The sequence below is a fragment of the Phacochoerus africanus genome, chromosome 15 (genome assembly GCF_016906955.1).
Source record: "Phacochoerus africanus isolate WHEZ1 chromosome 15, ROS_Pafr_v1, whole genome shotgun sequence".
In the NCBI taxonomy this organism is placed as follows: domain Eukaryota; kingdom Metazoa; phylum Chordata; class Mammalia; order Artiodactyla; family Suidae; genus Phacochoerus; species Phacochoerus africanus.
The window spans coordinates 45476770-45492236 of record NC_062558.1 but is presented as its reverse complement, the minus strand read 5'-3'; the positions used below and the strand labels follow the sequence as shown (position 1 = coordinate 45492236).

The 15467-nt window shown below is 50.1% G+C and overlaps 1 protein-coding gene across 4 annotated transcripts in view; it reads left to right on the top strand.

Moving 5' to 3' along the window:
* The window catches only part of TTC28 (tetratricopeptide repeat domain 28), a 606162-nt gene that overhangs the window by 554340 nt on the left and 36355 nt on the right, over window positions 1-15467 (top strand). For all 4 annotated transcript variants that reach the window (XM_047762349.1, XM_047762348.1, XM_047762351.1 and 1 more), the window contains one exon: window positions 6727-6867. In XM_047762349.1, the coding sequence (XP_047618305.1) occupies window positions 6727-6867 (141 nt within the window). The remainder of the gene's footprint in view (window positions 1-6726; window positions 6868-15467) is intronic.

Genomic DNA, 15467 nt, shown 5'->3' with positions numbered 1-15467 from the left:
GAGTCTTTTTTATAATCCTTGGCATTTTCTACATAGGCAGTCATGTCATCTATAAATAGTCTTTTCTTCATTTCCAATCTGTATACCTTTTTATTTCCTTCTGTTGCCTTTGGTTTTTTGAAAGAATAGACATGGTTGAGGTCTTGTCTAAATGCTCAACTGGAGAAAAATCTGCTTCTAAGCTGGAATTTCTCTCTCTTTCTCTCTTTTTTCTTTTAGCCTATTGTACTGAGAGCCTCAGTTTCTTGCTGGCTGTTGGCCAAAGACTTCCCTGTGTTACTTGCCATGTAGGCCTCTTCAATATGGCTGCTTGCTTTGTCAACTTACACAAGCCAAGAAGACAATAGCAGGAGTCTGCTAGCAATCTAAAAGTTACAGTTATACAGAGTATAATCACAGAAGTAACATTCATTACCTTTGCTATACTCTTTTAGCTAGGGGCAGATCCTGACTGCCCTCAGGGAGATTGATTGCATGAGACATGAACTGGAGGCAGGGATTACTGGGAGCTGTTTGAGAGTCTGCTAATCTCTGCTTGCCAGTTTTCCATCATCTGAAAAATACCTTTATTTCGCTATTATTTAGGAAGGGTAGTTTCACTGGATGTGGAGTTCTGGGTTGATCATTCTTTTCTTTCAACATTTTAGAAATATTTTCCCATTTCCTTCTGGTGTATATGGTCTGACAGGAAATCCTTAGTCATGCAAATTGTTATTTTCCCTATACATAATGCATCTTTTATCTCTCATTTCTTTCAATTTTTTTTTCTTTGTTTTTAGTTTGCTGCAGTTAGAACATGATGTTTCTGGTCATGGATTTCCTTGGGTTTATTCTACTTGCATTTCACTCAGCTTCTTGATCTATAGGTTTATATTAGATAGAAAACTTGGGGAGTTTTCATCCATTATTCCTTTTTTTTTTTTTTTGCCTGCTCTATACTTTTTTTTCTCTTGTTCTTGGGCTCTAAAGACATGGATATTAGACCTTTTGGTATTGAACCATAGGTCCCTTAGGTTTGTTCATTTATCAAAAACAATTTTTTTTCTCTGTTAGTCAGATATCTTCTGTTTCTTTGCTGAGACCTTCTATATTTTCATCCTTTCAAGAGTTTTGCTTTACTTGTAGCAGTTTTTAGAAACTGCTTTAACCTCTTTGTCAGATAATTTCAGCATCTGTGACATCTATGAATTCCAAAAGGTATTTGGTGATTGACTTTTCCAGTGTGAGTTGAGATTTTCTCAGGCCATCACATGCTGAGTAATTTGGGATCATATCCTGGACATTTTGAATATCAGAAAACTCTAGGTCCTGTTTGAATCCTTTGGAGAATGTTGGTTTTTTCTGCATGTGGGGGCATTTGACCTTATTAGGGTTCAGGTCATAAGCTCTGACCAGTTTTCAATGTAAGTTCCATTTTTCAAAGTCTTTGCCTGTCCCGCAGGTGCACGTTCCAGTGGCCTGTCCCAGGAACTGGGGAGTGGTCCATCTTATATTTAAGTTTTTAAGGTCTTTAGGGTCCAATTACAGGTAGAGGTGAAAATAGGAATTCTTAAACAACTTTATGTGGTCCCTCTCTGTGATCTCACCAGTACTTTTTGACTCCCTGGGGCTCTTCCTTTGGTCCTTCCACCAGAAAGCTAGGGCTTTATTTACACCCCTCCACCCCACACATTGCTGTCCCTTTTTTGCAGTGAGTCTCAAGTCATGGGCCAAAGAATGAGGGGAGGAAGAGAAAAACAAAGGGCGTGCCCTGCCCTTTTGGGGCCATATCTCCTCAGATTAGACTCAAAGGTTCCTTTCCCTCAGGGTTTTAGACTGGTTCCAGCCCTTGCTACTGCTGCTGCCACTGCTGACACAGGTTTGTTTCATGAGAACAGAGATCAAAGAATAAGAAAATGAGGGATTTTCTCTATTCTCCCTCAGCCAGAAGTAGAGGGCTTCACCTGGAGATCTCTGTTCCCATCGATGCCTACTTCTGCATGTGGGGGCTGCAGAGAGACCTTCTGATAGATTCCACAGGGACAAAAAACGTCAAGCTCAGTACTGATTCAGTTGCACTTTGAATTCTGGTCTTCTTCCCCCATTTGCCTGATATTGTTTACTTTTCATGGTTCTCAGATAGCCTGCTCCATGCTCTCTGTCCAGAGTTTATAGCTGTCTTCAGTGGGAAAGATGGGGTGCAGTGTGCTTAGTCCATTTTACCTTGAACCAGAACTTGGTGTTTCAGGATATTGATAACAAATACTGAATAGCATTTATTCAGTGAGTAAATGAATGAGACATCAAACACTTGGCCCCAGCCTCTCTCCTAAAGCACGAGATGTGGATTTCCAGCCCTTCTGGAAGGAAGAATGTCTAAATAATTGAATCAATATCTGCATACTTGGCATCACCAAATAAATGTCCTATCTGCATGTTCTGCATGTCTTCTTCCACCTAAGACCAGCTTCTACTTTGTTTCTCTATTTGTCACCAGTGGCCCATCTGCCATAAATTAACTGCAAGTTGTCTTTTACTCTTGCCCTTCAATGATTTTCAGGCAAATAAGTTTTCTGTTTGGTAGTATGTCTCTTGTCTCACTTTTCACTCTTAGCCTTGCCATCCTAGTTTATACACATAGACCAATGGGATAGCCAACCCAGCACAAGACAAGCCAGAGCAATTGTTGGTGAAAATAGAGAGCAAAACACGAGGAAGAAACAGGAAGGTGGGGTTACAGCCAGGCTTGTCTGTAGGAGATAGGGGATGAGAGCACAGGGTGGAGGAGGGAGCCACTGTCCAGGCCTCAGAGCCCAAAGGCTTGTGGAAAGCTTGCCTCATGTGACCTGTTGAGACTCTGGCATATTAATGCATTAACATAACATTAACTCCCGAGAATGGTGCTTCTGGTAGGAGCCAATCAGTCCCCACTGGGCTTGGCCCTGGGCCTTCAAGGCTGTTTCTGAGCAGGTGCTGGTAATAGCCACCTGACTGTCTCCCTCATCCCCATGTACTCAGCATTCTCCATTTTGGGCCAGTTAACTGTCTCTCAAACAGCAGCCCTGAGCCTACCACCCCCTGTTCAGAGGCCTAGACTGACAGGTCTCACTGCCTTCCAAGTTCAAGGCCCTCCACACTCTCTCCTCCTTCTCCCCCACTCTTACTCTCTGCTCCAACTTACCTAGACTATTCCTGGGGCCCCAGATAGGCCCATACTATCTCTTTCTCTCTCTCTTTTTTTGTTTGCCTTTTGTATTTTTAGGGCTGCACCTGTGACATATGGAAGTTCCCAGGCTGGGGGTCAAATTGGAGCTGTAGCCACTGGCCTACACCACAGCCACAGCCACACGGGATCCCAGCCCCATCTGCGACCTACATCACAGCTCACAGCAACCCCGGATCCTTAACCCACTGAGCAAGGCCAGGGATCAAACCCACGTCCTCAGGGATACTAGTTGGGTTTGTTAACCACTGAGCCACAACAGGAACTCCTGCCCCATGTTATCTTATCCCATTCCATTCCAGCCCACCACTCCCAGACACCACCCCCAGTCTCTACCTGTTGAAGTGTATCCTTCAAAGTGCCTCTCAGGTGCAGCTACTTCCCAGAAAGCTTTATGCCCTCCCTGTCTTGTTTATAGGCTGATACCCTCCTTGCCTCATTCATAATCCACCTTAGCCAATAGTCACTAGCCATACTAGCTTGTAGGTGCCTTGAAGGCAGGTATGATGTGACTCTCTCTGCTTAGCCTCTGTGGTTCCTACACATAAGTCCTGCTCAGTTATCACTGCTGGATCAAAGTGAATGGAATCAGACTAGCTGATGTGTCATCTCCAGAAAATCTCTCAGAGAAATAAGGGGCTGTGATTGTGCTATGACCACCACTGATGGCAGTGTACTTTTGGGATCCCTGTGGTATAAATGAAGCTTGTTTTGTAGATGGGAGATTCTCGTATCTGAAACATCCGCCCGTTTGTCTTTCCCTTCAGTGTTAGTGCTCTAAAGGGTCAGGAAATAGGAAGCAACCCCATTAAGCGTGAGATTCTGAGGGCTCAGTCTACGGCTGACAGCAAGAGTGGAACTGCAAGATAATGCAGGCCGATACTGGTTCCAGCCAATTCTTCTCCCCTTTGCAAAGCGCTGAATGACAAGAAGATTTCTCAGCTGCAAGCAGGTCTTTGCATTCAGATGATAAATGTGTCCCTGGACAGAAGAGCTTGCTGAGTGATATTTACCAGGGTCTCTGGGAAGAGCCCTTGGCTCCCAAGGGAGTATTTTGAGCCTTTAGCTGCTCACCTGGTTGACTGGCACCCATAGGGGGGCGAGAGGGATAAAACCTCGTTCCCTGCTTCCTAGCAGGGTGGAAGCCATGGTGATTGGTTTAGGTGCTCAGAAGTTTCCTGGTTTCTCTTGCTCCCTACATCCATATCCTCCCTTTCCTGGTCAGACCCCAACAGAGAGACTTGGAATGTGTGAGACACATGGAACCTTAGATGGGGAGGGGTAGGGAAGTCAGTGCCAAAGACCCGAGCTGGGTTCAGTCCTGGTTCTACAACTCAGTGCTCCTTAGCCAAGGTCCTCAGATTCTCCGAAGCTCAGTCTCCTTAGAAATAGGATGGAAACAGTGAGAACTGCCTCACAGGGTTGTTGCGCAGATAAGATTAAATCTGTGTAGAAATACTTTGCATGTTATATCAAATGCCCTCTGGTATAAGCCATTCATTCAGCAGTTCCTCTTTGCATACATACTGCATGCCAGGTACTGTGCTAGGTTTGAAGGGCTGTGTGCAGACTGTGTGGGCCTGGAAGAGAGGTGGGCTAGTGACCTTTACCAGCTGTCAGTGTGGTTCCGGGAAGAAAGTAAGTAGCTGGCTCAGAAATCATGCTTCTTTGCCGTCCCTGAAGACTGCTCCACTCTTGAACCTTTTCTGGGGCTCCGGCTTCCGGGAACCTCTCTTGGTGACAGGCATTTGTGTGACTTTGCAGGGAACATGGCTGAGCCAGGCCCCTGGTGCCTGTTGCCAGGTGTGTTAGTCTGCGTTCTCCAGAGAGACAGAACTGATAGGGTACAGACACACACACAGAGATACACAGACACACACACAGAGACACACACACATGGAATTTTATTATGAGGAGTTGGCTCACATAGTTATGAAAGCTGGGAAGTCCCAAAGTCTGATGGGCTGGAGACCCAGGAGAGCCACTGGTATAAGTTCCAATCTGAGTCCACACCTGAAGCAGGGAGAAGACCCATGTCCAGCCTAAATACAGTCAGGCAAAGAGGGAGCCTCTCTCACAAACCCCCTTGTTCTATTCAGGCCCTCACTGGATTGGGTGGGGCCCATCCATGTGGGGAGGGGGGCAGTCTGCTTTCCTCAGTCTACAGATTCAAATATTCACCTCATCCAGAAACGCCATCACAGCCACACCCAGAATAACATTTGACCAAGTGACTGGCACCCCAGGCTCAGTCAAGTTGACGCATAAAACTGACCGTTTGCCAGGGTTGACATGCACATGGAGCCTTGAGGTTTACTCAGCAGCCTCACATGGAGGGTCTCACTCGGCTCCATGATGGCCCAGCATGGAGTCATTCCCTTTATCTGTTGCGTAATCCTAATGTCACAGGCTCACTGGCCTGGCTGTTTGAAGCTGGCTAATGCCTACCTTAAATGCAAATCTCAATGCCCAAACCACTTCCCTCTGTGAGGAAGGAAGCCTGTCCCTTTCCAGACCCATATCTCTAGCACCTGAGAGGCTTGTGTGGCTGGTGTGGATGTCTGTCCCCTGCCTCCTGTGCCCTGGCACTCTCATCTCTTCCACACTGTCCTTAGTCAGCAGGAGGCTTAAACAAAGTTATCATGTGGACCAGATGATATATCTGGGCAGATGTCTTTCAGCATTTCCCCCAAGAATCTGGATGTGATCAGGATGCTGGAGGAAGGCAGAGTTCCATGTAGACCTGCTCTTGCCGAGCCTCCAGCCTTGGTAGATTGGAACCCCATGAGCACGGTGGACATTGGTCCCTCAGACTCAATTGCTCCCATCATGTCTGTCTTGGCCTCCTTGGGCCACAGGTCATGGCTTTTACATTTAATATGCCCTTCGTTGTTTTAATCATACTGATGAAATCAAGGCACTCCTGGGTATTTCTATTTAGTTAAAACCCATTGTGAAATGTTCTTGTATGGTCTGTTATAGGGGAAATATGAATTAATTAAAAAATTATAACATCTGCATGCTGAGTTTGGAAATACTTCCACTCGGCAGTATTTCTCAAGCCTACATTTCAACAGGCCTACTCTGCCTGGCACTACAGCCACTTGTGTGCATGTCCATCTCCTCATCTGGAAAAAATGCCTTTGGAGGCTGTGTGTCCCTGCCTTGGCTCAGGTAGGGACTCAGTTGTTGTTTCTGGACTGGAATGGACCAGCGCTTCTGCCGCTCCACACTCACCCAAGCACTGCGCAGGCGGAGTACCTGGCCAGCCCAGCACAGACATAGCAAATGTGCCACCTGGCCTGTGTCGGACGCACACTGGACACAGGGGCCTCTCAGGTGCCTCCTTTCTGCAGCAGCTGTTGTAAGAAGCACTGGTCACAGCAGAAGGCTGGCCAGGGTGCCTGCAGGTGGCGCCAGCCTCAGGGAGGCGTTGCGCCAGCTGAGTTGGGTGGTAGCCTGGCACTGGGCCTCGCAGAGGCCTCCACCGCTCAGCGCTTTCTTTCTCTGCCACATCCCTGCAGGGCCTGTGCCAGCAGCGAGACGGAGAGTGAAGCCGGGGACATCATGGACCAGCAGTTTGAAGAGATGAACAACAGGCTCAATTCAGTCACTGACCCCACCGGCTTTCTTCGGATGGTTCGCCGCAACAACCTCTTAAACAGGTGCGTGTGGCCCTGCCTCCCAGGTCCAGTGCTGGGCAGGGGACCCCAGCGCAGATAATGAATTCTTGGCTAATGCTCCTTCCAGCATGTTGGGCTTCTGGCCCCTACATAAGTTTACAGAAGTGAGCGTGGTGCTCCCTCAGCCCTGTGCTCCTCAGGGTCTCGGCGTCATAGTGGTGCCCCTGGGTCATGTGAGAAAGAAGTGACAGGCGTGATGTCACTGGGATGGGAGGCCCAGGGGATGGTTGGCTGCTTCTTCTTGTGGCTGACTTCCAAACATCAGGCAGAAGCCAGATAGAGTAGCTTCACGTAGTTCTTTGCCAGCTTTGGCCAGTAACTGATGGGCCAGACAGCTGTGTTGACCTCCCTGGCCTGAGACTGAGCGGTCTTGGAGAGTGTGGGTGCCAGCATTGCTAGAGGGAAAGCTCATCCACCCAGGCCCCATCTCCCTAATACTGGACCAAATAGGCCTCAGCAGCTTTGGGATGAGGCAAGGTTGGAATTGCCAACCAGCACACCCCTGCATCTTTTCATCAGGGCTGATTGCCCAGCTGCGACCAGGCAAACGGGCTGAGGGGCGTCTGTCCTGCTGTCATTTGGTTGCCCAGGAACAATATGGGGGTCACATTTGGACAGACCTTTCCAGAAGGACATCCTGTACTCTCCAGTCCCTGCCTTTGAAGGGCAGCAGGTGGAACCTGGCACACGGGAGGGAAGTAACTGTGCTCTGGGTGGAGGCAGCCTCCGCCTGGCCGCCCTGCGTGTGGGGCATTGTGTGCCCTGTCTGTTCCTATGTCCGCCCTGGTTTCCTCTCATTATCGTGCTGTCAGGGTGACAAACCTGTGTTTACTTTCCCAGGGGCAAGCCAAATGGGACGGGAGCTGAGGCTGGAGCTATAGGAACTGGCAGCTTTGTAGAAAGGAGGCCAGAACCTCAGGCTGGTTCACCCCCAGGTTCTTCTTCGGTTCTGCCTCCTTTGCGGGGGCCCCTCCTGGCTTTAATTTCATGTGGGGACAGGACCAGGTGTGAGAGACAAGGGGCTGGGCTGACTCCTGTCCTTCTCCACCACTCCTCAGCCCCCGAGGCAGGTGATCCTCAACTCTGCTGGGTGCTGTCATCCATGCTTATAAACTGGGGCACTAAGAGCTCAGGGCTTAGGTCTGGACCCTAGGCAGGTGATTTCACCCCTGTCAGCCTCAGTATCCTTATCGCATCGCTGAAGTGGGGACAGGCTTCCTACTTTTCGGGTCCCTTAACATGGGACCTCAAGGAGCTAGTATATCAACAGCACACGATAGGCTTCTTAATGCTCAGAAGGCATCGTATGCCTGGTGGCTTTCTACTGTTGTGAGTAAAGTGGGAAGGACCGTGCTAAACTTGGATTCTTACCATAATAGGTGCATGAACTGTGGAAGAGATGGGATTTATATGCACCTGCGCAGCAGGTACAGCCCACCTTGGGTTGTGGCCTCAACCCGCCCCTTTTCTTCCTGTGCCACCTCTTATACTTTGCAGGAGAGAGTGCCAAGACAGGCCCCCAGACTTGATCATAGGTGCCCCTCCTCCAGGGCCTCGACACTGAGGTCAGACCAGGAGGTATACCCTGGGTCCTCATCCCTGGGGGGAGGTGGTGCAAATTTGGGGCCATGGAGTTGCTTGTTTGGGGGAAATGGTGGTTATCCTTCCAAGCAGCTCCAAGGTAGGTCCAGTGAAGCACAATATCATACCTTAGTTCATGGGCTCATTTAAACAATGCAGTCTGTGCCCATATCAGGCTGAGGACTAGGCCAGCCCTGAGGCAGGGTGGGGGCAGCATGGCCCACAACACTAAAGCCGGAGCTTGCTGCCCCTCTGCTCTGCACCCAGCTCCCTCGTCTGGGCCTGACCTGGCTTGAGGCCTCAGGCCTGGCCTCAGGGAAATGAAGGGGTTAGAAGTGGTCTCTGCAGACCTTTCCAGTCCTGACCTTCTAGAGACTTTTTTTTTTTCTTTTTAGGGCCACAACCACAACACATGGAAGTTCCCAGGCCAAGGGTCTAATCAGAGCTATAGGTGCTGGCCTACACCACAGCCACAGCCACGCCAGACCCCAGCACATCTTTGACCTACACCACAGCTCACAGCAACGCCAGATCCTTAACCTGAGTGAGGCCAGGGATCGAATCCTCATCCTCACAGAGACAACATCAGGTCCTTAACCCACTGAGCCACAACAGGAACTCTCAGCCTTCTAGAGATTTCTGAGGGCAGATTGGATGCAGGGAAACAGTCTGCACTCTTTCAGCTTCAGTGAAGTGAGCCAGAGATCCAGGACAGTTGCACTGCTCTCTGCTGTCTGCTCTCTGCCACTTCCCAACAAGCCCAGGAGGAGGGGGGCTCTGGCCTCTATCCAAGGGGAGCAGAGTTCTGGGTGACCTGCAAAGGGAAAGGATGGTTCAGGCCCTTGTGAGCTTCCTGCCCAGCCTCACACCATGCACAGGCCGAGGTGGCAGGGTAAGGGGGGAGGGGGGAGAGGGGGAGGGAGGCTGCCCCCAGCAGGTACAGAGCTGGGTTTCAGGTCACACCACCCAGCTGCCCTACCAGCTTGCATGTTGTCCCGCCCTGCATGGGGTCCCAGCCAGGTCTCCCTCTGCCCCTTTATGTCCAGGAATCTTGGCAAGGAGGTGGGCTGTTTTGTCACTGGCTGAGAAGCTGCTTTTCTGCAGACCTTGATCCTGCTGGGGTTTGCAGAGTGCTTGTCCCTGGAGCCCATGGAGGGAAGTGGAAGCAGCCATGTGTGTAGCAGCACCAGCTCCCTTCTGCGGGTCCTCCAGCTCTGAGATCCATGGGCTCCTTGGCCCTTTTGTTCTGGATGGTTTACTGCTTGGTGATGAGGCTATTGCAGCAGATGCAAGCAAAGTGAGATTTGGCCTTAGAATTCTCCCTCTCCTTCCCGCCCCTGACCCCCTGCCACTATACGGCTTGGTCTTTGTTCTTGAGGTTTCCACTACCACTATTCTTCTTGCCTGTGCACTTTGGCAGAAAACACAGTTGCATGTCGAGCCCGGGGCAGGCACTGCTGGTGAGGAAAAACAAGGAGTCTCTCCTTGTTTATTAGCACCTGACCCTGGAGAGACCCACCAGGCTGAGCAATAGCCCCTAGAAAGGCCTCTGCCCTTCATCCTGCAGAATGCTTGGAGAGTTATGCCAAAGTTTGAAAGCCAGTGCACAGGCATGTGCGTGTGCATGTGTGTGTATCTGAACCTGGGGGCAGTCAGCAGATCACATTTGCTGCAGAAAAGAAGAATGGGACAGGCTTTTGACTGTATCTAGACTCTAGATCCCAGGCCATACACTGGCATTGCGGGCACACCCACCCAGGATCCATTAGGACCAGTGTCCCAGAGAAATGTTCTGACTTCTGTCACCACCACTGATACCACATGCATGCTAGGTCTTTACTTTTCCACCTTATGGCAGTATGTGTGATATGTTGTAGAAGGGGGCTTTCCTGTTGCCCCGACTTTAGTGGCTAGAGCTAAAACAGAGGGCAAAGAAGTATTAGAGCTCCTCATTGTAGAGAGGGGCCACAGGGGCCACAGAGCTCCCTTAGCTTGCAACCACCAACTAGCACCCAGCCACGGACCACCCCACCTCTAAAAGTTTGGGTCGGGGAGTCAGCAAGTGAGACTCCTCAGCCTGGTCGGGGTCCTCCAAGAAAGTCCGTGACAAAGATTGGGGGTCCTGCAGGAAGAGGGAGCACCACCCTGTGGGACTAGCCTCCTGTGACTGGGCAGGAGAGAAGGGACTTGTGTGGCACAGATGTGTGCTTTCCCCACAGGCAGGTAGCAGGGTCTCAGCCACTTGCTGGTTCCCTCCCCATTGCTGGCAGAGGACCTCAGCAGCAAGTGTGATGGGCTGCACAGCCACAGAAGGACTAGGGGGTGGGGAGCCGGGGTGGGGATCCAGAGTGGGCTGCCCTGTTCAGGGTGCATGAGGGAACCCCTGCAGAGCCATCAGATGCCAGGGAGACACTTGGAGGGTGACAGCAGGGCCTTTCCTCCCCCCTGACTGCCCCGAACCCCAGGGAGTCAGGCCTTGACAGTGGAAAGGAAGGAGAGCTTCCAGAACCGCCCTGTCCTCCAGGTCCACAAGCAGGAGCCACCTGCAGTGGAGCCATGCTGAGGCTGGGCTTCTGCCCAGGTCTCCTGAGGGCATGGGGAAGAGCAGTGACTGGAGAGGAGGGCAGCTGTCCCTGCAGGGTCAGCCTGGTCAGTAAGACACAAGCCGTGCAAACCCATGTCCCTCTCTGCAGTGTGTTGTGCAGTGTCTGCATGGACACATGGTTATGGTTCTTCATAAACACCCGCGTTGCATCTGGCTCCTGGCCATCCTGACGCGGGCTACAGCAATGCCTCAGGAGGCACTGTGGACTGGGAGGCCTGATGCAGGCAGGGTTCTCTTTACCTTCATTTCTAGGTCTGGTGGTGGCACTGATCTGTGGCAAGGCACAGAGTAAGGGGGAAAACCTTGATTTGGAACCTGGCTCCACCTTTATTATGGGGTGATCTGAGGTCTTTATTTTTTCAACTGGAAAAATGGGGGTAAGAATGCTGACTGAACTGTCATAAGGCTGTAATATTGCAATGATGAAGAGAGACCCTACTGTGTAGAAGCTCATTTCTTTGTCTCCCGCGTTGGGTCTGAGGTTTCTATGCCACCAAAGGCCCTTTTGGGGTCAAACACTTTTTTTTTTTTCCCTCTGTACAGCAAGGGGGTCAGGTTATCCTTACATGTATACATTACAATTACATTTTTTCCCCCACCCTTTCTTCTGTTGCAACATGAGTATCTAGACAAAGTTCTCAATGCTATTCAGCAGGATCTCCTTGTAAATCTATTCTAAGTTGTGTCTGATAAGCCCAAGCTCCCGATCCCTCCCACTCCCTCCCCCTCCCATCAGGCAGCCACAAGTCTCTTCTCCAAGTCCATGATTTTCTTTTCTGAGGAGATGTTCATTTGTGCTGGATATTAGATTCCAGTTATAAGTGATATCATATAGTATTTGTCTTTGTCTTTCTGGCTCATTTCACTCAGGATGAGATTCTCTAGTTCCATCCATGTTGCTGCAAATGGCATTATGTCATTCTTTTTTATGGCTGAGTAGTATTCCATTGTGTATATATACCACCTCTTCCGAATCCAATCATCTGTCGATCGACATTTGGGTTGTTTCCATGTCCTGGCTATTGTGAATAGTGCTGCAATGAACATGCGGGTACATGTGTCTCTTTTAAGTAGAGTTTTGTCCGGATAGATGCCCAAGAGTGGGATTGCGGGGTCATATGGTAGTTCTATGTATAGATTTCTAAGGTATCTCCAAACTGTTCTCCATAGTGGCTGTACCAGTTTACATTCCCACCAACAGTGCAGGAGGGTTCCCTTTTCTCCACAGCCCCTCCAGCACTTGTTATTTGTGGATTTATTAATGATGGCCATTCTGACTGGTGTGAGGTGGTGTCTCATGTAGTTTTGATTTGCATTTCTCTTATAATCAGCGATGTTGAGCATTTTTTCATGTGTTTGTTGGCCATCTGTATATCTTCTTTGGAGAAATGTCTATTCAGGTCTTTTGCCCATTTTTCCATTGATTGATTGGCTTTTTTGCTGTTGGGTTGTATAAGTTGTTTATATGTTCTAGAGATTAAGGCCTTGTCGGTTGCATCATTTGAAACTGTTTTCTCCCATTCTGTAAGTTGTCTTTTTGTTTTCTTTTGGGTTTCCTTTGCTGTGCAAAAGCTTTTCAGTTTGATGAGGTCCCATGGGTTTATTTTTGCTCTAATTTCTATTGCTTTGGGAGACTGACCTGAGAAAATATTCATGATGTTGATGTCAAAGAGTGTTTTGCCCATGGTCTCCTCCAGGAGTTTGATGGTGTCCTGTCGTATATTGAAGTCTTTCAGCCATTTTGAGTTAATTTTTGTGCATGGTGTGAGGGTGTGTTCTAGTTTCATTGCTTTGCATGCAGCTGTCCAGGTTTCCCAGCAATGCTTGCTGAATAGACTTTCTTTTTCCCATTTGATGTTCTTGCCTCCCTTGTCAAAGATTAATTGACCATAGGTGTCAGGGTTTATTTCTGGGTTCTCTATTCTGTTCCATTGGTCTGTCTGTCTGTTTTGATGACTGTGACTTTGTAGTATTTCTTGAAGTCTGGGAGAGTTATGCCTCCTGCTTGGTTTTTGTTCCTCAGGATTGCTTTGGCGATTCTGGGTCTTTTGTGGTTCCATATAAATGTTTGGATTGTTTGTTCTAGTTCTGTGAAAAATGTCATGGGTAATTAGATAGGGATTGCATTGAATCTGTAGATTGCTTTGGGTAGTATGGCCATTTTTAGGGTCAAACACTTTTTGATGCAAGTCTCCACCTTGAAACCTGCTTGATAGCTCAACGTTTCCTCCCCTTATGAACTGCCTCTCTCTGGACACCAGAAACCAGAAAGGCTTGGAATAAATGTGGATTGATGATACAGCCCCTGCATGAGGCCCAAGATTCCATAGTCATCTTCTGGCTGCTGGCCCACCAGCCTGTCCCCTGCTGGTAACTGCTGGTCCCCCCAGCTCCAGGTCAGGCTCAGTCTCACTCTCCCGCTGGCCCAGCAAGAGGGCTGAGTGTGTCTTCCACTCTGACTCAGGCCAGAGGTTCTGGACAGGGATCTTCCCTGCCAACCGCAGCTCGCAGGATGGGGGGTCCTCCTTAGGGCTCCCCACCTGTCCCCATCAGCTGCCTTGAGGCCCCCACGTGCTGCACATGCTCTCCCGTAGCATGTGCTTCTTGCCAGCAGCACAAATACAAACGAGGTGAGGTGTGACGTTAAGGACTGTCAACAGTCACCTTAAAATCAAGTTCATTGGGTAGTGACAGGTTGCTCAAATGCAGAAAGAGCCTCAGGGTGACTATATATCAAGCTTGGATCCTGCAGGAGGGCAGGCCCATGCCCCTTGGTGGAGGCCTGTGTCACAGGCCTTGACCCACATTCCCCAGATTGCTCAGAGCAAGAGAAGCCACATGCAGCCCAGATTCATCCTGGGCTTGAAAGGAATCAGCATCACCGAAAGAGTAGGGGTCTCTGCCTGAGCCCAGCCAGCGTCCAGGCTCTTCTCCCACAGAGGGAGCCAGACCTGATAATTAAGGAAGTGAGCAGGCCGAGAGAGCCGACAGCTTATTGAATAAGTACTTAAAATGCAGCATTTGACAGCCTTGTCTCCCAGAAGAGACAACCGTTCATGTGAGGATGTTCATGGCAGAAAACCACTGAATAGTATCAGAGTCCTTTTTCAAAATTGAATTGAGGCATCTCTGGCTGCTTGAATAGAATAGATTTGCCAATTAATCTTTGCCCTAGAAGATTAAGATTAAGACCCAGGTGCATGTTGAAGTCTCAGGCCAGCTCCTGCTCCCTCAGAAGACACCACTCGGAGTTCAGGGATCCCAGGGGGTTTTGGGTGTCCTGGTCAGGCCAAGGGTGGGGAGAAAGGAACCAAGTGGTTCCACAGGCAGCAGAGCCCCTGGAATTTGGCTCTGTCTGCCAGGGCTGCTCCTACCTCCTTGGCTGTGAGGCAGGAAGCCCCCACCACAAAATCTGGGGGCTCTTGAGGCTCGCAAGGCTCACAAGGAATGGAGGCAGGACCAGGACCAAGGACCCTGCAGCTGTGAGCATAGACCGGCAGCCTCCTGAATTGGCCCCTCGAAGGTGAAAATGTGATAAAGACATTTGGGAAGCCGAGGAGGCCTGTGTCCGAGCGAAGGCAGCACCCTGGAATGAGTTCAGCTCCATGGGAGGCCGCCTCCTCCTGTGCCCCACCCCTGCACACCCTGATCTGCACACAGTCCTGCTCGCAGACAGCCCGGAAACCAGTGTTCAGTGCAGTGTCTGCCATCCTGGGCACTTCAGAAGTGGGTTCAGGGCCTGAGGCTGTGGTGGCACTAGGCCTCGAGCTCCCCAGAAAACAGAAGCCCCTGAGCTGCAGGCTTCCTGTTGCCTGCCTGCACTGAGAAGAAAGGCCCTGCCCCTGACATGGGCCTTAAGCAAGATGCTTAGCCTAGAGACTCCATTTACTCATCTGTAACAGTGGAGGGGCTGGCGGCGCAGGGGGAGGATGCCAGTGATGGACACATGCCTGCCCATTCTGGCTCACCCCAGAAGAGGCCCCATGTCCCACAGTTCCTTCTCTCCCCTCTCTCCAGAGGCCCTAAAGACCTCAGGGCCAGATGTGCCTGGGGTGAGTGTTCCTGGCCCAGCTCACTCTGCGACAGTGTCCAGGCAGCAGGTGTGAAGGACCTGAGTGCCTGGTGAGGAATTGAGAGCAGAGGGGAGGACACAGGAGGCAGGGGAAAGGAGAAGCCCTCTGAGGCGGCATGGAGGCCATAAAGCTAGTTCCTCCTCAGTCAGATCACCCTCCAAACCTTAATGAAACACCCCTTTCCCAGCTGCTGCCCTATGTTCTGCTGGGGCCCCTGCCTCTGGGCAGAAGTGTGTGTAGGGACGCTGCAGCCCGCCTACGTGCACAGAGCCCTCAGTCTCCAAGATTCTCTGGATGCACTGAGCTTAGGTTTGAGCTCCTCT